At 36.2% G+C, this 23,608-nt stretch overlaps 1 protein-coding gene across 1 annotated transcript in view; it reads right to left on the bottom strand.

Moving 5' to 3' along the window:
- ADGRB3 (adhesion G protein-coupled receptor B3) overlaps positions 1-23,608 on the bottom strand; it is a 498,176-nt gene that overhangs the window by 321,891 nt on the left and 152,677 nt on the right. Inside the window, exons 3-4 of the mRNA XM_088137454.1 lie at positions 14,632-14,742; positions 7,260-7,421 (exon numbers count right to left, since the gene is read on the bottom strand). Of these exons, the coding sequence (XP_087993580.1) occupies positions 7,260-7,421; positions 14,632-14,742 (273 nt within the window). The remainder of the gene's footprint in view (positions 1-7,259; positions 7,422-14,631; positions 14,743-23,608) is intronic.

Below are 23,608 nucleotides of genomic sequence, written 5' to 3'. Positions count from 1 at the left end.
TGTTCCCAGGGCAAAATGAAATGCTTCAAGAAAGCATATGTCAATGAAATTCATATTATTATTATTGTTGTTATTACTAGTTTTGGAAAAGTTCAGAGCATGATCATGGCATGCTATAACATAGTCCTAAAATAGTTTCACTTTATTGCACTTTATGATAAAGTTTCATCTATTTGTCAAGCTTACATACAGTATTTCTTATTTCCAACTTCAACATTAAACTTCATCTGCATGTATTTGCTTGCATTCATAAACAAATGGTATATTTATTAATTGATTGCTGATATTTCTATGCTGCTCCAAATGGCTCTGAGAATTTATGTTATAAAAGCAGTTAACATAGCCAAAAGAAGTCACTGGTAAGTCCAATTATAATGGGGCAAATGACTCAGCAAGAGATGGATCTATACCTAGCTTGTACTCTTTCAAACTGCAGGGAAAAGCTCATGAGTGTGTGTGTGTGTGTGTGTGTGTGTGTAAGCAAAACATATTCTCCTGGGAAAGAAAAATACTGTGAAGAGTTGTATCCTATTTCCCTCTCCAACTTACCAGTTTTCTAAATGCAAGTGTTTTGGTCAATAGGCAGGAGTGTCCTATTTTGTAAATCATCATCTGCATGTTATACTCTCTAGACTGAACTCTGAGCCTTTATATTTTGTAAGTCTGAGAATGCAGGCCTTCCATCCTTTACATTATGCCCAATATCTGCATTAAATGTGAGTAGGCTGTGATGGTACCTTTCTTATCTTTGGGACAATTAGCTCCACCAGCTAGAGATTCTAAAAATTAAATCTAAAACATCTGGAATGCACCAGATTTCTTGCTACTTGCCTAGACAAAGGTCTTCTCTTCCTCCTGTTCCTTCCCAAACTGGTTTGCCATTGCCTGCTTCCTAGGGCTGAGACAGAGTGACTGGCCCAAGGTCACCCAGCTGGCTTTGTGCCTAAGGCAGGACTAGAACTCCTGGTCTCCTGGTTTCTAGCCTGGTGCCTTAATCACTACACCAAGCTGGATGTCTATGTTATTTAATATAGTGCTATACTATATTAAACATACTATATTTATATTATAATATAAATACAATTTAAATTATACTATATTATAATACTATATTATCATACTCTGCTAAAAAGATGAACACAACAGGAACAAAAAATAAAGGTATGTGTAAAATATTGTCAGATATCTGTTTCATGTTATGCATCCTTTTTATTTTAATAAAATATAAATGAAACTGAATACTCTGAGTCCTATTTGGAGTCAATCAAGAGAAGCAGGACAAATGTGCTTGAGGCGAACTGTTCAGACTGAAACAGAAGTATATGCTAATGCAGTCTGGGGTGGAACAGCAAGATCTTGCTTGCTAGCCTTGGACTGCCAGTGAGTCTTTGTGTATTTGCAGCAAAGTGTAATTGAGAGGTTTCCAGATAAAGTTCAGGACACCCATAGCTGATCAACAGTAGCATCAGCTGGAAAATATATGTGTGGGGCACAAACCAACATAATGTCAGCAGTTATTCAATTTATTTCCCCTTCAAGAAATGGAGTTACCTACAGCCATAAATGCTGGAGACTTTAGTATTTTATTATTGTTTTCTCTGAACTGTACCTTGAAAAAAATGGTGCTCATGTCACCTGACATATGTAAATGAGCACAGAATGTAAAGCACTACCCTATAGTATCCTTCCATGGACATGTTTTTCAGTTCCAGGTTCAGTTGTCTCAATAATGTCTCCAGGCAAAATTTCTCTTCTTTTAACCCAGTACATTTATTCTTTCCATAATTGGTTTCATTGGCTCTGGGGAAGAGAAGGAATTTATTGTTGATCTATTAAGTTCAATAAAGGCAATCAGGTTTGAACACCAATGAAGCTGCTTTGCCATAGGTGAACTAATCAGATAAAGAGAAGAATACTTTTGTTGATGACTGAAACTGAAAATGTTGAGCAGACTAGTGGAAAACCCTTCTAATAAGAAGCTCATGGAAATGTACTACTTATATTTTCTTTCATAGGCATGATTGTAGTATTTGACTTTCAAGTAACAATTTAGATGCTCAGCATATGAAATAATGAACTCCATAATTATCTCTCCAGCCATGTGAAATCCCTCAGTCTCTATAAAATATGTTGGTATTTATTTTAAGTATTCAGTTCCAAGAACTACTGCACCAGCTCTGCCAAAGATTCCATCTTCCTGAATGAAAAGCAGCAATACAGGGTTTTTATTTATTTTTATTTATTTATTTATTGCAGCTCTGCAAGTTGGTCTAATTCAATTCTGTGGTCAGACAGGAGTTATCCAACTGCAACAAGGTATAGAAATTCTTTAGCAAATGGAACTCTAATTTCAAGCAAAGAAAGCACAAAGTTTCTGCTGAAAATACATTACCCAACAGGGGAAGGAAATATAAAGTTCATATCCCTCTTTTGATTGGATTATCTTAAGCATTTTAGCAATAATTGGAACATTAAGACTGGGATAAAAGTAACTGATAAGATTAAAAAGTGGATAGGGACTAAAAAATGAAGAGAAAAAAACAATATGGGATACTCCCCACCCCCAGAATTCCTCAATTATTGTGATGCTTTTAAACAATATTGTGAAATACCTGCTCATCCCAGAGTCACTGGGAGTCAGGCAGCATATAAATCCTCCTCCTCCTCCTCTTCCTCCTCCTCCTCCTCCTCCTCCTCCTCCTCCTCCTCCTTTTCTCTCCATCTCTGTCCATATTCCTATCTATATCCTGATATAAATCCCCAGATAATATCAGCAGGGAAATTGAAAATGGAAATGCTTAGGAACTGGTGGTGGCTGTTCTTATGGTTGCTTAATTTAGGGTTGCTACTGCTGTCCATCAAATTTCTTATCCAATGGTATTGTCCACATGACACTTGAAGGAAATCCCAGTGTATTACTATCCATTCTAAATACTAGTCTCATGAAAACTTGCTTAGATAATATGTTCCATTTTAACCGATTTTCATTTCAATTTACAAATTTATATTCAGCTGCATGGACAGTTTTTCCTAAATGGAGAGAAACCAATTAGCGATCAGGAGACAAATTTAAGAGTGTGGAAGCTCTTAGGAGCTCTGTTTCCAACCCTTGTCACCTCCTACACATATGAAGTTCCTCCATCTAGGTAGCCCTAATCAATATTTCGACTTAATCTGGATTGGAGGTCAACATTATAAAGCAATTTCAGGTTTTTATTACATGCCTACCTCCTCTTTAATTAGCATTATCCATGATTAAGGTTGATGTGACATAAACTATGGTTAACTGAGAGGATGAAATTTGCCCTTGAACAAAGACTAGATCAAATAACATATTCCCAAGATTGGCTCTCCATTTTTCAGCCAGAGTTAGTAGTAATTAGGTGTGATACGGTTACTTGAACATCTACACCAGTCCTATTTCTCATATGTAATTTTTTCATTTCTCATAAGCAACAGGGGGACTGAACAGAAAGAGCAGATGAAAATCTGGATTCCCTTAGATTTCTTCCCCAGTAATCAGTGCTAGCATGCAGGACCATAGGCATTTTTTTTTTTTAAAAAAATCAATTTATGTTATTCACTTCTATATCAGGATGCAATCTTGCAAGTAAGTTTCACTTAATTCAATCATACTTACTCTGGTGTTGACAGGTAAAGGATTGCACTATAGATATACAAAGCAGATCACACTCCAAATGACTCAAGCTTGGAGTAAGTGGATTTTAGCTTGAGCCCAAAAGATGCCCTGGTTTGCTTGGAGCAGAAAATGAAATTCAAGTGTTTCAACTGTACCATGCTGTTTCAAGTAAAGTCACTGGAAGTTGTCTTGCCTGCAGTGTTCTATTGGAATTGTTCTTCCTGGGCCAGGACTGGTCATCGCCCTCTTGCAATTGCCTTAAGATAGATGGAGTGAGTTGGGAGTGAAGCTTTGCAGGAAAGCAGCAGGCATCCTAAGGAGTGCATAGCACAGGGCTTTCTGGATTTGCCTATTTCTTCACTTGTAATCTGTCTAACTAAAAGGTAAGCAACTGCTTTTTGGGGGGGGAGGGGGATAGGTTCCTATATGGAAGTTGGATGTCTTGTGCATAAGTGTGTGTGTGGCCTTAAAAGTAAAAACAGGTGGAACATAAATGGAAAAACATACTAATATAGCATTGACTTGATTAGCCTGCTGGGCTTAAGAGTGTGGGTACGGTGTGTGTGCATGCATGCACCCTATGCATGTTCTTGGCTCCTTGTTGATTTTGGGATTTAGGATGCCTTCATCAGTGCAATGAATCTTCATCTTCAAAGGCACTCTTCAACTTCAAATAATAGATGAAGAACAACTTCTGAAAACACTACAACAGGACAAAAGAGTATGGACAGAGTGCACTTGTATAACTAAGCTTAGCTGGTCATCAATATAGTATTGCCAATGTTTGGTGTGTTGATGACTTGTTTTGATTTGGTAGGTTGCTTGAATACTGGCTCTTTTGGAGTTTCTGATTTTGAACATTTGTAAAAGCAAAAAAAGACCCTGATGCTGGGAAAGATTGAAGGCAAAAGGAGAAGAGGATGGCAGAGGATGAGATGGTTAGACAGTATCACTGAAGCAATGAGCATGAAACTGAGCAAACTCAGGGAGGCAGTGAAGGACAGGAAGGCCTGGCACAATATGGTTCATGGGGTTACAAAGAGTCAGACACGACTTAACAACTGAACAACAACAAAAAAGCAAAAAGAGTAATTCTAATTGGTTGACTTGCTGAGCTTTTAGTATCCATCATTGTGCTGTGCAGTCTCTTCTGTCCTTTTGTTTGTAGAGACTTCAGGATTTTAAAATGCAAAGGACTCTATGTTGATTGGGCTGCTAAGCTAGTATGGGGCCTGTGCACACACTCTATTCATGCTCTTGGGAATTATTTTGCAAAGGCATGGCTGAGCTTGTTGCTTTGACCCCTTTTCTGTGGTTCTTCTGTCCCTTTAGCACTTCAAGTGTAAAAAGAAGAGTTGTTTTGCCACCAAGGTTTGTCCATGACTCATGGTTACTCTTTGATTCTCTGATTCCTGATTCCATTTAAATTTCCATTGTAAATGTAATTTGCAATTGTGAAGTAAAAGCTGGCAGTCAGGCAGGGATGGATTTTTTTTTTTATGCTTTACAGGTTGGGCTACTCTCTTCAGCAGCCTGCCTGCCTGCCTGCCTGCCTGCCTGCCTGCCTGCCTGCCTGCCTGCCTGCCTGCCTGCCTGCCTTCCTTCCTTCCTTCCTTCCTTCCTTTATACTTGGCAGGAACTGAAATTTCATTTTATTTTGTTTGGTACCCAGCCAGTTCCAGGCTTCCCAAAAGAAAATTTGCAGGTAAACCTTTAAATACTAGAATTAAATGAAAGACTGTGTTCTTGATTATCTGCAAGGTTAGGTTTAGGCATACTCAGATTTTTAAAAAAGGCTTACTTTAAAACATTTTAAAAAGAAACTCTGTGAGTGTGGCTGGATTGACTTTTTAAAAAAAATTCTGCCTGGATGTCCTCCTGCCCTAGAGGAGGCAATTGACTGTAAAGGGTTGTATGAGAATTGAAGGTCTCTGTATTCCTTAAAAAAAAAAAGTGCAAGAGAGATAAAACCAGTATCTCTCTTCACATTTTTTCCCCCCTGTTGGCATGCTCCCTCGACAAAAGAAGAAAGGCCATTTTTACTTGAATTCAAAGAAAGCAGCATAGGAGAATGGTGAAGTGATGCTTCTCTAATTCTTAAAAATCCTTTTTTTTTTCCTGCCAATTTTTCTGAAAATTAGTTGTGATTCTGAGGTGAAAGGGGATCAAGAGGCTTTTTCCATTGTTTTTAGTGGCTAAAACATTCAAAACTTTGAGAGCTTTGTTCTGAAGAAACACAGAACACTTAAACTAGTTTATGTTTCGTTCCATTGAAACCCAGACAACTCAGAATGTGTGGACGGAACATATATCCCAAATATATTGGGACAGCTTGTTTTGAACCTTAAACAAATTAGTTTGTTTTGTTCACACACACCCCTGATCATACCCCAAATTGCTCTGCCAAATCTGGGGTGCAACAATCCAGACAACTAAATGGCAGCAATGCAATATATAAAATGTTACTTCTTTGCTGCCATTTAATGAGTGTCTGCATTTTCACGGCTTAAATCCAGCAACCTGGTTAAAATGAACAGTTTGGTACTGTTTTACACTGAATAACTTTTGCTGAAGTGATGCACATGTATATGGTTCTTTCCAGTGGGTAGTTGGAACAACCATACTAAGAAATAAAAGTGAGTTTAATTTATCACTTTCCCTGAAAACTCTGTAAAAATACTATTTAATCATTGCCAACAAGATGAAAAAGGAAACCCCACACTCAACTGCCTTATTATTGTGTGTTAAATCCAGCTGGTACAAGCTAACATTTTTCAATAATTTAGAGGGAGCAGTGCTGTGGAAATTTGGTACCCCTCTTTTTGATATCGCCTAGATTATGCAAAGTTGCTTTAGACATTGTGTATTTACATTTATTTCTCTTAACTAAACACTGACTTATTCATGGGGTGAGGAAACAGATCTCAGAAATCCGGTAACAATTTGCTTGTGGTTAAGGAGAGTGGGGACAAGAGCATTAGTCCTGTCATCACCATACCCTTCAAATGAAAAGCACAGTTGTCTCTGATGGAGAACTTTTAACTCCACACAATTTAAGGACCTGATTTTACAAGATTCTCTCTTGAATGGAGAACTTCCAGAAATGCTCTCTGTATGGAAAGTAGTATGAGAGGAGGGAGCGAGAAGGCTAATCCCCTTTTTAGATTTATCAAAGGCCAGAAGAGGGCTTAAGTTGCACAAGTATCATCTCATTACTAAAGAGGCTGTCTTCGTTCATCTTTAAGTACTCTGAAATTAGGATTATTTTGAGTTACCACAACAGAGAACAGCCAAATGGCCTCTGTTAATTTAAATCATTTTAGCTTCAGATTAACTTTGTAATCATGTAAACCAATTAGAGAGTAAAACATGTTTAATTATTTTCATAATAGTTGAGCTATTGTCCAAAGTAAGTATTATAAGAATGCTTTAATATGTTGGAATACAAAATATCCTCAAATAATTCATTGATAGTTCCAAAAGAAAGCAATCTGAACCAATAACTAATAATTTAAATATCTAATTAAAGTGCCTATCACTAGCCACATATAAAGAGTAGTGCTTAGCATTCAACAGTTCAAAAATATCCACAAATTCATTTATTGGCTGCTAACACTACCTGGACAGAGGGCAGTGTTATTGCAAACCCTTGATTCTCTTAAAGGGCCGCTGCAGTGTGTCCCGTAAGGTGATACACAAGTTCTGGTTCGCACCTGCGACCCTTGACCACAAGTAACTGAACATGTACTCCAGTGGGCCCACTCTTCAGCACCAGATTCACCTGTATTCAAGACAATAAACAAACATGAATACAATCATGAGTATTGAGCCAGAGTTGTACTTAAAAAAAAAAAAGCATGCAAGGAATATCTAAGAAACAAAACAAAACAAAACAAAAAAAGGATAACATGTTTTTAAAATAAAATCTCACCGAACTTAAGCATTTTTGGAAAAATATGCAGTGAGTTAGAAAGTAAGTATATTTCCAAAGTAAAAGAAAAATCAGATGACAAGTGGCATTAAGAAACAAGCAAACCTAATCTTGTACTCTAATTTACTTTTATAACTCTTTTAGTATTTGCTAAATTAAAACAGAACTAAATGAAAGCAGAATCTTAGAGTTCTCCACCTCTTTGTCATCGAAGAAACTAAGTGAGGCCATTTCTCCAAAGGTTTCATGTGATGGGGAAGCATAACATTTATTGCCCATTGTGAGTGACAGCAGCAAAACTTGCTTTAGTTTCTTGGGATGGAGAAGCATAACTTCCCTCCCCCATTATGAATGATATTAGCAAAATGTTGACTGGCCACCATTTAGCATCATTCTGACAGGGTGAGGCACATCTTGGAGAATATTCCAAGAAAAGTCTGCAAAGCTTCCCCCCCCCCCCCCCATGGGGGAATGAGAAAAATATTTCTTTCTTCCATAAAAACTTGAGAAATGCTGGCTTAGGCCTGAATAATGATATGTGTCAGCCATGTACCAGCATAAATTTATTAGAATGACTGTCTGAATTATAACTGATACATCAATGTAAAGGTGGAGTGTTAGCAGAAAGAGATTTTTGTTTTCATTTAAATTATGTAATATGTGTTTTACTTTCAGGCAGTTACTTTTTTCAGTTAAAAAGTCCCTACTTCAAAAATGTTAATGCTGAGAGGGCAAGGCTATTGAATGATAACAGCAAGCAAAGGCTAGGATGATGTATTGGTTAGAGGTGTGCAGTGCTTCAGATTCAATTCTGAAAAGGTCCTTTGGTGTGCATGAGGATGGAAATGTAGTACCTACCATAGCAGTTATATCATTTCTTGGGATTATATGGTAGCTGTGGTAGGCTTCAAAGAGTGGTAGGCAGATACTACTTTTGTGCTCCAAAGCATCTTTTTTTAACAATTTCTGAAGCCCTGCACATCCATAACACTGTGGTCTTTCCAAAAGGAGCACCACCCAGAGTAGAATTCCATCACTTTTGAAGATCCTGCTGTGCCCAGATGAGCAGGCAATTGAAACAGATTATTTTGCAGGTGTGATAGGGAGGTCCAAGCTTTGAGTTCATTGAGTCTAAGACTACTCTGTATGTCCGAAAGAGTCTGTCCTAGACCTGTAGCTATGCTTACTCTGGAGGTGCCATAACTGTCAGTAGGAAAACTTTTGGAACACAAAAATCTCTCAGGCTGAAAACATCCATGAAATAATCCTTGTATACATCTTCTGCCCCCACCAGTGTGAGCCAGTAATCCTGGAGATGAGTGAACAGATCTACTATACTGTTTTTCTCTTGCCCTCTTTTCCTCTGCTATGCTTCTGAATCCTACCCTGTTTTACATAAATACAAACCACTCTTCTCTTGTCCACTAAAACAGGACCATGTAACATTTTTTAGAACAAGGACTGAGCTCAGTCTTTGAATAGCATGTAATGAGCCACATTCCAAAAAGTGGGTAGGCCACAACAAAGAAATAGATATATCCAGAACAAAACTCTATATGATTAAATATAAAACTAATTTAAATTAAATACAGTCAGTATGATAGCATTCCACATACTGGACAATGTCTTCCTTTGTCCCCTTAAAAATAAAATTCAGCAGTGACATTTGGAGGGGGTCTTGCACTCCTGGATAATTACAAGGATACAGATGGTCACTTCTCTTATCAAAGGCTGTCTTTCCATAGAAGCAAAAAAAAAAAAAAAAAAAGTAAAGAATGTTTTTCTTTTATGCTTTCGTGGAAGAAGACATTCATTTCATACACATTATGCTGAAGTCAACTTCAGCCTAAGATCTAGCAGCCCCATTCCTTTCATAAGATGGATACAGTGGTGGGAGGAACAATGTGAATCACCCATGTTTATTTGTTGTTTGGCTTTGATTTGATATATAACATCTACCCACTATGCTTCTGTCAGTTCTTAACTTTCCAAACATTCTGTCACATCTTAGTGTGACCAGGAAATAATGTTGAAACTGCAGAAGAGTTGGTAGGGTTTGCCTAGGCAGGAATCAAGATGAATCCTTTACAAATAATCTCCCTTCCTTCCTTCCTTCCTTCCTTCCTTCCTTCCTTCCTTCCTTCCTTCCTTCCTTCCTTCCTTCCTTCCTTCCTTCCTTCCTTCCTTCCTTCCTTCTGGAATAGGAATGAATGTTTGCCATTCCTACCAACTGGGACATGTAAAATAAGTTTCTGTAGTCAAAGCATTGAGATGAGAACCAAATTTTGCACTATACATAACACTGGGTACTCTGATATATATTAACAGACACTTCAGAAAGACATCTCTATGTCCAGCATGTCTGTAAGCACAGAACTCCCAGTGCTAATATGTTATAATCTTTTAAAGTTTTACATTTAGGGAGCAAGGCTTTGGCACTTCAGTTTTCAAAACGAAGAAGGCATCTAACATGACTCAAGGATTTTCACTTACTGTATTGGTTGTGACAGGTGTTGATGAATAGATTGATTGGAACACAACTAAATTTATCTAACTAGAAGAACTCAGTCATTATCACAGAGATGACTGACATTATGTTTAAAAGCAGGGAGATGGATAAGGTATCTCAAATATGCATGGGATTTTAAATTTTCACAATGATTCATTCTTATCACCATTGGCTACTTCAGACATGTAAGTAAGTGACAACAATCTTCAAGGGAGAGAGATATATGTGTACTCCTCTGCATTCAGAACTGGGAGCAGGGAAGGAGGATAATACACATCTGTGCAATGTGACTGTAATACAATGGTTTTATGTAGTGAAAGAAAGGAAGGAAGCCTGCTCATCTGCTACACAAAGATTATGAACTTTTAAGTGTTAAAGACAAAAGTGTTAAAGTCTTCTCTTGTTCAATAGTAGTGCAACAAACTACCATCAGTGCTCTGTTGGGGGTAAAAAGCTTTTAATGTGTGATAAATGCAGAGAGTGTTAGGCTGCAAGCAGTATGTGACTTTAGGAGGGATTCAGATTTAGATGCATGCAACTGACTTATGAACTACTCCCCTGCCTGTGACAGCTTTTCTAGGTCTGCCTTCAAATGCTTCACAGAAGGTTGTGAGACCAGAATGAATGATATAAGCTGAAGGGCAGGGGCCTGCTTGGAAAGGAGAACCTGGATAACTAATTGCTCCACCTCACTGTGGAGTTTTCCCCATCCTTCCCAGTCCCTTGTCCCATAGCCTAAGTATTCAGTGGGGTTCCTATGTATGGTTTTGTGTATTGGGGTAAAAGCTGCTAGTAGTTAGCATGGGAATAGCATGGGAAGTCCATTTCCACCAGCTACATTTGTAGCTTAAATCAGGAACCAACCTGTTCCACCACTTTCGACATAGCCCATACTGAACTTCCTGTACTCCACTGAATTAATTGGGCCTTCCTGGCAACTGGGATTTAGCTTTCATTCATGACTTTGTTAATGGGATTGAAGAGTAAGAGATTGTCCTCTTCTTTGTGTCTAATTATAAGTTACATTAGAAGCATTATCTTTACTGTACCAAGTCTATATAACTAAGACATGCAGAGATGGCAGCTGTTGTACAAATACACATTATTTTTACATTATATATATATATATATATATATATATATATATATATATATCAGAATTCTAGAAGCATATGCTGCCTTCAGTTGTGCCTGACCAAGTCCCACAAATTTACTGAATGTACTAAAACTTTTATATAAAGAGCTCCATGTAGCACATGACCCACTGAATTGATTATATCTTTTCCCTGATGGACTTAATAGATATTAGACATTTTGGAGGGAGCTGTAGAATGGTTTGGATTAAAACCACAGAAGATTTAATTTTTTGCTTATATTCAGCATGGTTTTATTTTGTCTGGGGCTGATTCCTAAAGCCTTGCTACCATCCTAAACACTAAGACTGATTCATATAAATAAATAAAACAGTACATTTAAAAAGTAGCCAAAGTAAAAATTTGTTGATTAAAATGGCTCACAAATCTATATAACACTTACCTGGATGACAATTAAAAATTCTTAATACCTAAAGAGGGGATAATATGGAGGAAAGCATAACTCATGGCTGGAGAATATATACAGTCATGCTGCAGACATGTGCTGTTAGGGCCAGTGAACAGCTGTGGACTTTTTTTGAAACATGGTGATCATCTGCTTCTTCCAATGTGCATCTACACCTTCATTTAATATATTCCCCACCCACACATCCCTCTCTACATTGAAACTAAAATAAGATACATGACAGAGATGCAGTAACACGGTTATTTCATTATGAATCAAAATCAGTCCACATCACTGCAGGAAAAGGATCTTTTCTTGTTCTTAAATGTGACCATTTGTTTCACAATAAAAATCCTACAGCTTCTTCAATTACAAAGGCTTCTCAATTCCCTTCAATGAAAACGGTAGGACACATATGTGAAAAACTGGTCTTCCATTCTCCACTGAAGTGAAACCAGCTGCCTGCAAGTAGAAAAACTGTGCATGCACTAGAGATAAGGACAAAATGCATTCTGGATGGAGGTGTTTCAATGTCAGTAGTGCAGAATTATCATAAGTAGGCACATGAATGCAGCATAAAAATAGCCTTTTTCTTAAAATTTTTGTACAGATCCATATATACACTTTCTCTTATACCAAAATTTGTTTTCCCCCATTTTTAATTAATTTTTCTTTAAAAAGGGGAAATGAGTTTATAGATATCAGAGCAAATCCAGTATTCTGAACAATTTTGTTGCTCATAAATAACTGTATGATATGACACAGAACCAGGGTTTATAATGTAGGCTTTAAAAAAAAAATACATAAAGGAAAATAAACAAGGAATAACTTCAAGTCACAGAAACAAATGAATGCCATTTCTAATTCTGCTTATCAATCTTATTAATTTCCGAGCAAGTACAGATAAATGTAGATGCATGTTAGAGGATTCTAATAATGCTACTGAAGGCAATACAATATTAATTTTACCACAAGAAAAGAAAAGCTTCACAGTGAACCACATATGCAATGATCAGTACTAAAAGAAAACCAGAATGGAAAAAGGAAGAGATGGACTAGATATTAGTAACTGGGTTGAAAAACAGAGCATAATATTTTGCAAAATGAATTAACCTACAGTATGCGAACTATAAGTGGTTTGTTCTGCATTAGACAAACAGGGTTTTGTTTGAAAAGCCTGGTGTAAGATACTTGATTATCAAGTCAGTATTTTGGAAAATGCTTTGGGGAGGGGATTTAAATATTCACTTTCTTTGAATCATAGAAACATTTTACTCAGAAGGGTGGATACTTTTATACTGTTGTTTTCTAAGGACCACAGGAAGTGTGTTGAAGTACATGCTTGAGCACTATTTGATCTACAGGTTACTACAGCAGACTATGGCACCATTTTATGGTAATTCTGTGAAATTACAAATCAGACTAAGAACACATGGGTCATAAGAACCTGGTATTATATGGTTGTTTGAATGTTCAGAAAGGCCAAATTCTGTTGCAATGGCAAAAGTGAGATGTGACTAAAGATCTTTTAAAAATCAAGGTAGTATATTTTCAACAATAAGTGGAGCTTCAGTCGGATCAAAGCTAAACACTTTTAAGACAGCTGTATAAGGTTTTTAATTACAATAAAAACAATGAGAGTTAAGACTTAATTGGATTGGATCATACTGATATCTTCTAACTCAGATAACCATCCTTTCAGGTCTTAAGGTATGGTTCAGAGAGCCCTGTTGTATGCCTTATGAAAGTGAGAGAGTACCAAAAGTGATTTATATCAGAAGTTTGTTTTATAGACTCATGACTGTCTACACACAGAGACTCTACAGCACAGGACACATTTCACACTGAAATTTACTCTAGGACACATGTGAACATTACACAAATATGTGTAGAGGGCTGATCACATGGTTCTTTCCCCCCAAAATTAGAACATCAACATGGAGAAATCTACCTTACCAGCCCTGTGTTTGCGCTTGCTCTATTTGTATGCATGACTTTGTGCACAGAATTGCACCATACTGGAGAAGTAACTGTGCGTAGAGGAAGCCTTATATTTGCCAGATTGTGGTCTTAATTTTGCACTCGATGTTTGTATTACACTTTGAGTGACTCGATGATATGTGTTTGGCAGTAAGTATATCTACATCTAAGAAAATCAAATGGCTAGATGAAATGAGAAGTGCCTTGTACTAGGTTTCATCACTATCCGTTGAATTTAATGATTGATTGGCAGTGACTTTTCAGGATTTCAGAGTGGAATTTTTCCAGCACTATTTGGAAATGCTGAGGACTGAATTTGACACTGTCTGCTTACAAAGATGGCGCTCTGTTACTTAGCACAGCTTGTAATTCTTAATCATAGCTCATTTCCTAATATAAATTTATAGCCACTGTGCTTAAGAAATGCAGTATTCATTCTTGTTGAATTGTTAATCATTTTGGCATAGGGAAAGACAGGCTAAGATCCTTCACACATTTTTCTGTATGTCCCATTAGTAACAATGGGGTTTACTGCTAAGTAGACATGGGTGGGATTACAGTGACATTGTGCCATAATACAAAATCTAAATAGAGAATTTGGACACTTACTTGTGCTATCAAAGATAAATTATCACCTAGTAATCTGAACCTGAAGCTGTGAAACCTCTGCCATTCACTCTACATATTCAGATTTTCTTTTTTAAACACACACACACAAATTATATTATATAGATATACTTTTTTTTCCTGAATGTGTGATTAACTATGGCTTTTAAATTTAATAGAACTTTCATATTAAAATACATACTTTATGTTTTAAGAACTTCGTATTGATAGCATATATATTGGACACTCATCTAAATTCTTTTATTTATGGATTTTAACTGGTGGTTAAAAAAAATAAGAATAAATGGCTTTTTAAAAGTATCAGCTTAGAAAACTGACAAATATGCAGCAAAAGATTATGGAGACATGCAGTGGCATTGCTAAAATTAAACACAGTAAGGAGATAAAAGGTAATTAATGTATTACCAGTTTGTGCCATAAATTTAGCAGCATCAGCTTGTTCCTGAGGGACCCTTTTTTCATGAACAGATCGAGGTCGCTGACTTTTAATTGTATGATCTCCCATCATTCCAAATTCTAAAGACAGAATAAAGGTTTATGAAAGCTTGTGCGTAGACATTTCTCAAAAGGTTACATACTATCTCATGCAGTTGTTTGACAAAAACACCTGAAGAGGGCATTAATAGAACATCAGTTTACAAGGCCTGTTTTTGCTTTGTTTTATATTGTTTTAAATGCCTCAACCTGTATTTGGATAGAGGTTTTAATCTAAAATTTGCTTTAAATTATTTTTAAAATATATAGAAATATTTCAGAATTGTGATACATAAAAAGCAGCTGTGGTACAAAATCAGTTATTTAAACTAGAGACATTATATTCAGAAATAATTTAAATCAGTGCAAACCACACCAGAAAACCAGTGCATTAAGTGCTGTCATTTTGTGACAGAACTTGGTGCTTCTTGATGAGATCAATTGCTTAAGCCTTCCGACCAGTGGAATGACAAGGAAACTTTCATGAGAACAGTACAAACGTTACAGAATGACGGGGCCAAAATGCTTTGTGTAATCTGGATGCAATAGCATCTGTGTCTTTCTTTTGTTGCTTCAGAAAACTCTCTGCTACAAAGGACATGGAAGTCCCTGGGCTTTTTCCTCCCTGCTGTTCCTTCTAAAACAGAATTGTTCTTTGATTTTAATAGGGGGGAAAACCTATCTTAAAAACTCCTGCATGGAAATCATGAGATGCTATTTAAAACACAAGACAGCTCTGCTAATTTTCCTCAGTGCCTTTGGCAAATCACTTAATCTCCAGCAGTTTAAACCTAAAATTTGTTATTGCTCATGACTATGTGCCCCAACACCTTCAGAGTGCAGCATCACAACATATGGCATTATTTTAGAAATAGAAGCAACTATTCTGGCAGAATTAGCGCCAGCATGACAGGCTCTACTGTTCAGTGCCACAAGTAGCATGCACAGATTTTATAACCCAGAAACAGGCAGGCCTATTACAGTAGTTGAGCTAAACCAAAGTTCTTTGTTCTTTTTCTTAACCTTCTTTCATGAACCAGATAATGTTTATAGTGAGAGAGCCAGTTTGGTGTAGCGATTAAGGCACCAGGCTAGAAACCAGGAGACTGTGAGTTCTAGTCTGGCCTTAGACACAAAGCCAGCTGGGTGACCTTGGGTCTGTCACTCTCTCTCAGCCTTAGGGAGAAAGCAAAGTCAAATCACTTCCAAAATCTTGCAAGAAAACTGCAGGTACTTGTCCAGGCAGTTGCCAGGAGTCAAAAACTGACTTGAAGGAACAATCCCACCCCCCCACACACACATTTATAATGGTTTTCATGCAAAAGTCTAGGAGTGTGAGAATATAAATCTATACACATACATACATACACAGGGAGTTCCATTTAGATGTATAGTAATTTGTAAAATTTAGTATGGAGACATTGCACTGATGCACAACTACTACAATCTGCACGATAGCAGCAACTATGTTACCATGATCACACTGCAGCTACTGTGTATGGAATTCACATTTTAAGATATCAGTTCTGATGAATAATGTTTCTTGTTAGTAAAAGATAGCTATGAAATTCATGTTCCTGGGAATTTTCTTTTGTCCTAATATTGACACAATTTTCTGTCAAATATTAGGAGAATTCTTAAATTTGTTTAATGGTTAAGTTTTGTTTTTTTAATAATAATGATAATAAATAATTCTTATTTTGCATTTCAGAGTATTTTTGAAGAAATATAGCATATATGCTTACTCACAGTATGATTTATTTTAGAAACAATGATCATGTAGGAATGCATTATTTAAAACATGTTTGATATTTGATATATTTGATATGTGTGTGAAATTCTTCATTGCTTTTGTTTATGCTATATTTCCTTGTAGCTCTTATTAGAGAACTTTCTAGGAACAATGGTAAAATTTTGAAATTAAGTAAATATTGTGAAAATGGAGTAAAAAAACCTCATTCCAATTATTTGTGTTGAAACCCACAAATTGTAATCTGCCAAGATTAGTACCATCCAACAATTGGTTTCAAGTTCTGGTAGTCTCTCAACCCCACCTCCATCTCCAAAATGTGGTGACCTCCTGTTCGTCATCTCCCTTTTTGCCACTGTCTTTTCTTGCTTCCTGATCAGTTCCTCTGGGCACAGAGAACAAGAAGTCTCTGATAAATAAAGAAGTAATTATTTTTCCAACAAGTGGAGGAAGCAGCAGAAAGGGAACAGGCCATTCCTCTCACCCTGTTGGTTCTGGTCTGAAGCAACCAGAAAAACCAGGTGGTTGTTAGAGTCTGTGATAACAACTCACTTGTTGTCAAAATTGAATTCTTCCTAGGCTGGAAACTTAGAGGAAAAGAACAGAAATCCCAACCCCATCAGCAAGAATCTTAAGATCCTGAGACAGGGGCTAAGGTCTCCTCTGCTTGTCTGAACTACCAGCTAGTTCTTGGATTCTGCTTCCTGCTCTTAGTAGAAGAGAAAACAACATGTCAGTTCCTCACTAGCTTATCTAAGACTCTTCAGTAGAAAAAGGTACAGGCAAGCCAATGCTGGTCCCAGGAAAGACAGAGTTTCCAATTACTGTTTAAACTTGCAGGCTGGAGTAGGGAATAATAACTTTCTTGAGGTTCCATGTTTCAATGAGCTAGCTGTCACATTGAGAAGTCTTTCCAAAACTGGGAAATTTACAGAAATTTATGCAGGCTTAATGCAAAGAAAGCAAACACTTGTTCAGTTGATAAATGAGCAACAAGAAAGTTGGGTATCAGGGTGGGGTTGTTTCTTTCTTGAATTTCAGCTGTTTCCACTGGACAATGGCAACATTTTCAGAATGAAAATTTGCAACAATGAAATGGCTTTGCTGTAGGAAGGGCTTCCAGAGGCATTGAGGAAAACATCATGTGGAATCATTCCTGACATGAATAAGCCTTTTAACAGCACAGTCCTTGATATGGTATCACAACAGTATCCTTGTGGATACCAGACCTGCAATGTATTCTATCTCCAAATAATCTAATATGTTGCTATCAGTGTGGAAAATGGCTTTGTTTCACCATACAGGAATTTGACATTCTTTTTGACTCATATCTTTTCTTCTGCATTTATCTAATTCATTTCTGTCATACAAAGTGAAAGTGCATAGAATGGCTAGAATCATTTGAGCTTCTCCCCATTTCCCAATGTTTCATCTCAGTGTTTTAGGCAGATCTGCATTTTGCTCGTACAATTTTGTTTTCATCACTAGATGGCAGGATATGCCTTAACTTGAACTGCAAATGGGCTGCAGTAAAATCAGAATCTAGCTATTTTCCTCCCCCCTTCTCTATCTCTCCTTCCCTGTTCCAGAAAATCAAATCCAGAAATTAGCAGTAGAATATTCTCTTGAGGAGAGCTTGAGTGAAAACAGAATCCTAAGATTAAAGACCTAATAAAGGATAAAGAAACTATGGCAATTCTGAGAGCTTTTTGCCATCCAGAAAATGCTTCACTAAATTAACTGGACTGACAGGATTGAAGTGTCAGAGCAAATCACTACTCATTCCTACTTCTGATGTCCTCCATTTAGAAGCATAAAACTGAAGTCTTGGCTTACATGTTTCCACATGTAATTGTCTCTAACTTCTATCCAGAAGGAAAAATGTGAAATAATTAATAGCATAAAGGCAAAGATCTAAATAAAAATAAAATGTAACAGTCACATATTGTCATGAATGATTTAATGGCAATCTGGCCATTGGAGAATAGTTGTTGGGGAATTAGGATGATAAGAATTAGTATAATATAAATATTACATAACAATAATGCTATAGGTGTACACCAATAACAAAAAATATGATTGAAGAGCCAGGAGTCCCTGTTTCAAATCTCATCACAGTCACAATCTGAGGTAAATGGTCTTAGATGAGCCTGCCTCTTCCATTCTCCATCCTACCTTCTACTGCCAGGTTATCAGAATAATACTGACTTGGCAAAGTTGTTGTCATTATTGTTGAACTAATACATAGCTATGATTTAAATACTAGAAAGCTATACATAAATAACTGTGCCAAGTATGACTACAACTATGGCTACAGTTCCTTTGCTTCACAGCATAATAAATTCAGCTGGAAGTATGAAAAATTTCCTCTTAATTTACAGGACAACTAGATTGTGGTTCTTATTCCTATATGTGCAAACCTAAGTCAAGTGTTGATTGTTTATTTTATGGGAAGATGGATCAATTTCTTTGAATTATTCAGAATGTGTTGTTAATTTTGGCTGGCTGCCTCAACACAAAGACATTATTGCAAAGGGTTTCCCACCCCTGTTTCTACTTGGGAAGGATTTTCATGATAGCTGGTGGAAGAAGATTTAAATGTCCCTTGCTCTGCAGTTTAGGCAATCTCAGTTTAAATTCCATCCTGTCCCATCTTTCCATGAGTAAATAAACACATTAAAATTAAGCTGATGTGGCTAAATATTAACATAGGTTGTTAGGTTAAGTCTCTCCCACTTTCCCTGTCCCACTATTGTCCATTGGTGTGTATGTAAGTTTTTTTTTTTTTTTTTTTGAGGTCTTAGCTGTCCATTTCCAAGAGTGCTATATCTTCTTGTGCTAAAAGAACAAAAACACTCTTGGAAATGGACAGCTAAGACCTCAAAAAAAAAAAAAAATCTGCTTTAATATAATTTAAAACTGACAGAAGGGCAGAAAGTTCATGAGATAGCTAAATCTCACATGATTACTTTCACATGATAGGTCATGAGATGTTGGCCATTTTCTTAAAAGCAGGTTTTTAATTTTTAAAAATTTTTTTGTAAAAACATAGTTCTCTTAGTCACCCCACAGGATCTCAAGTGACATCACATGACGGTGCTCACAGTTATGAAAGATTGCCAGCACAAGGACTAGGGCCATTTCATTAATTAAAGACCTTTAATTTCAATAATCATCACAATTGCTAGATGAAAAAATACAACAACTTGTAAATGGACAATACAACTCTGTGAACTAATCACAGTAGCTTCTAACTTTAAAACAAATAAGTTCTTCATTTGGTAGATTTAGGGTCTTGTTCTAGCTTTGTTAGTGGTATCGTTTGATGAGACAGTGTAGGAATGGAGATTGTCAATGGTCAGTAGTACAAACAGAGACAAGGAAAAAACCCTTATATCTGATGAAAACCTGGCAACAGTCATGCATGTTCTGTTCGCAGTCTTACACACTGGCCTTATTCTCCAATTTTGATAAATACTCCCAAAGTATTAAAATTTCAACTCCCTGATATTATAAACAGCATGCTGCCTGTGTAATTCTGGCAGCTGCAGCCTTAACACATCTAGAGAGGATCAAATTGGAAGCTGCAGCTCTACATTATGAGTAGCATCCCTCATCAAAGGCTGGAGTTCTGGGATTTGTAATTTGGAGACATTTGAGGGCTATAGCTTTCTCATCCTTTATACAGAATTATTAGGTGTAAGTCCTATTGAATTCAATGGGACTTACTTCTGAATAAACATAAAGAGAATTGCATTTAAAATATCCTTAACTCTTGACTGAAAACAACAGTTTTATGTTCTAAATTATGTCATTTCATCTTTTTTTAACCTGAAATATCCTGGAGCAACTGTTTATATAAAGCATGTAATTGCATTTTATATTTTTCCATTTTTGAATATAATGTATTACATGCATAATCTTCTGCCCAATTTATATGTATGTCACTCTATCTATAATGTTATATGTTCAATTACTACTCATCTTCCTAGTCTATAATGCTAGAAAATGTGGAAGAAAAGAGAAGGCAATCAGCAACAAGGTGTACAAACTCAATTACAGCTGTGATTGGTACACCAATGGAAGACTTGAAGGACCAGGTTAGAGACAGATGATCTTGGAGAATATGGTCACTAGGAGTCAACACTGACTTTATGACACATAATCAATCAATAATCAATCTACTACAGAATTGTCTGAGCTCCAGACTGTCAAGGTAAACTGAAATATAAGACATTAAACAAAAATGTGTGATATTCACAGCATTAAAATACAGTATTAATATTAACAATAAACAATGTACTGACCATTGCAGTTACAATCAGATTGTATCTGATGTGTTGTTACTTAAATGGAACCAGAAACAATTGTTTCCAGGGATTTCTACTTCATTTTATTTCTAGTAAACTCCATACTGTGCAGGCAGACAGCAGAACTGAGTTAATACCTTATCTGTTTAGTCACTGGTTAAGAAATAATTTAGAAAACATGGACATTAGGAAAATAATCAAGCCTAAAAAGTACATAAAATGAACTTAGTGTATTTTGTGCCAGTAACTGTAGAACAAAATGAAGTGAACTAATTATAGTAGCAAATTAAATCTAAAGGACCTTGGAATAAAATGATGTTTAGAGGTCCCTGAGTCTTTAAGGAAAATATCTCTACAGAACTTACATTGTAATCCTAATTTATTCTTCCTAATTTTTTTTTTGTTATATAGAGTACATCCAAATATATAAATGGATGATATCTATATATTACTTTCATTAGCCATAATAAAAACATTGTCCCCCCCCCAAATATATTAATTTTTGCTGTAGTTATTTCTGAAACCCCTGTATCACCTTTCTGCCCAAAGACTACAATTCTTACTGGGTTGATCTGAAAGATGGCTATGTCCCACTCTCCAGACTTATTTATTGCAGAATAAATTAAATCCAGTTCATTTGCTGATCAGCTGTAAGCCTGCTAGCCAAGACTGTCATTATTGCTTTATATATTATTAATGCAAAATACATGCTCCATAGCAACAGCAATTCCATAGCACAAAAATCAGTTGGCCAGTATTTTGCCTATATAGGCCAGAGCAAGGCCGTCTGGTGCCTGTGGACAGCCATGTGCCAGGGAGACTCACCTTGAGGTCTACAGACCTCTCTCCTGACCTGAATGAGAAACTAAATGCTAGAAAGCAAAGTTTTCACCCTCATTTTCATTTATACAAATGTCTCTGGAATATATATGGGACTTTATAGACATTCTTTAAAAGTAAGCTTGGTACATGGCTGCAGTCTGGTAGTTTATCGGGAAATGAATCTACCTGCTCTCTGCTCCAAAAAGATAAAGGCAAAATAAACAGGACTAAAACACAGTGCATTAAATTTATCTACATCAGTAATTTGGGACACATTTCCCTGAGAGTATACTGTATCTCTCTGAAGGCATCTGGAACTACTGTACTTCTGAAGAGAACTGGGCATAGAACTGTACAATAAGAATAACATCTGAAACAAGTTTATTGTGTTGAAATGGGATTTAGTCTTAGGTTAAATGTACTTAGGACTTCAGGGCACAACTGTCACCCTAAATGTATTCAAAATACATCGCAAATATATTTCATGCAGTTGGATTCTTACATAATCCTATTTAGAACAGGCATATAAGAGTCAACAGAATTTGTCATGACGAATTTAAACTTCATTAATTTTGGTAGTCCTATTCATCTAGAACTGACATAATCCATCTAGTTTTACCTGTAAGGTATTTTTGGACTATTCTATAGATCAGTGTTTCTTAAACTTTTTGCTCTCAGAACCCCTTCCCACTTTTAAAAATTATGGAGGACTCCAAAAGAGCGTTTGTTTGTGTGGGTTATATTTATCAATATTTATCATATTAAAAATTAAAATTGACATATTTGTACTATATTTATTTATTGAATCATGTAAAAAAAAACAATATTAAACCCATTAGGTATTAACATGTTTTTCATGTAAAAAACCCTATATTTTTAACAATAAAAAATAATAATGAGAAGAGTGAAATTGTTTTAAATCTTTGCAAATATCTTCAATATCTGGTAAATAATTTTGATTTTGCAGAACCCTGAGAGAGTCTTCAGGGGAATTGGAATTTAACACACTGTTTCTCTTAATGCTCCTTTTAAAATTAAAATGGTTAACAGAGTATTGAAATATTTTAATCTCCCATTATACTTTCCATATATTTTACATTTGTACCAAATAATTGATTTTTCAGTGTGGCCAGAAGATCAAAATTGTTTGTTTATGGTGTTCCACTTGACTTAAATACATCCAGTTCTAGCTTTTGGCTATAGACAATGTCATTAAAATATATTTCACAGACATTAACTAGAAAGATGTAAATCAAAATATTTTCTTTAAAAAACCAAGAGTTTGTAAAATGGTTGTAAGATGGTAACAATAGCATAAATCATATTCTTATTTAGTTGGCCTGGTAATCCAATTTTTACTCTTGTTTAAGAAATATCTGAAAAGTATCATTTGGAAATTTGGATTTAAATGTGCCTCTTCCTTGGCACCCTGACAAAAGTGGCTGTGGAATGCCCATGTGATGTAATGGCTAAAACGTTGGTTTTGGACTGGGAAGATCCCAATTCAAGTCTATCCTTTGCCTAGAAACTCAGTGATTCATTTCAGGCCAGTGACTCACTCGTTCTCTCTCAGGGAAGTTGTTGTGAGGATAAAATAAAGGGAAACCTGTGTGTAGGCTACCTTCAGATTGGGGAGAAAAGGTAGGATGCAACAACATTTAATACAACTAACTAAATAAATAATACAAATGTCTAAATAAATCAATGGAGTATAAGGGTACAGAAAGAAAACGCAAATGGTTTTCGCCTCAAACTAAGATTCTTTTTGGCAAGTCTTGGAATATATTGCATGCCTGAAGAAGTTGAGTGAAGTTGGTCAGTCAGCCCTTTATTACACTCAGTGACTAAAATTCCACATGAAGAGGGTTTAAATTAAAACATGCAAAACAAGGAAGGAAATCTGCAGGAGTATTCAAAGACATGCATGTAACTAATTTAACTAATGTTTTTGTGCATTTCTTTGAGAAGGAGGTTTCCTGTTCATAGCCAGAGCACTGGATATTTTGATGGAGCTTATTCGAGCCTT

The sequence above is a fragment of the Python bivittatus genome, unplaced genomic scaffold (assembly GCF_059951505.1).
Source record: "Python bivittatus isolate LINGU-HERP-01145 unplaced genomic scaffold, Pbiv_v1 ctg000020_np1212, whole genome shotgun sequence".
In the NCBI taxonomy this organism is placed as follows: Eukaryota; Metazoa; Chordata; class Lepidosauria; order Squamata; family Pythonidae; genus Python; species Python bivittatus.
Note: the sequence above shows the minus strand (reverse complement) of the source record. Positions and strands in the feature narration are given on the sequence as shown.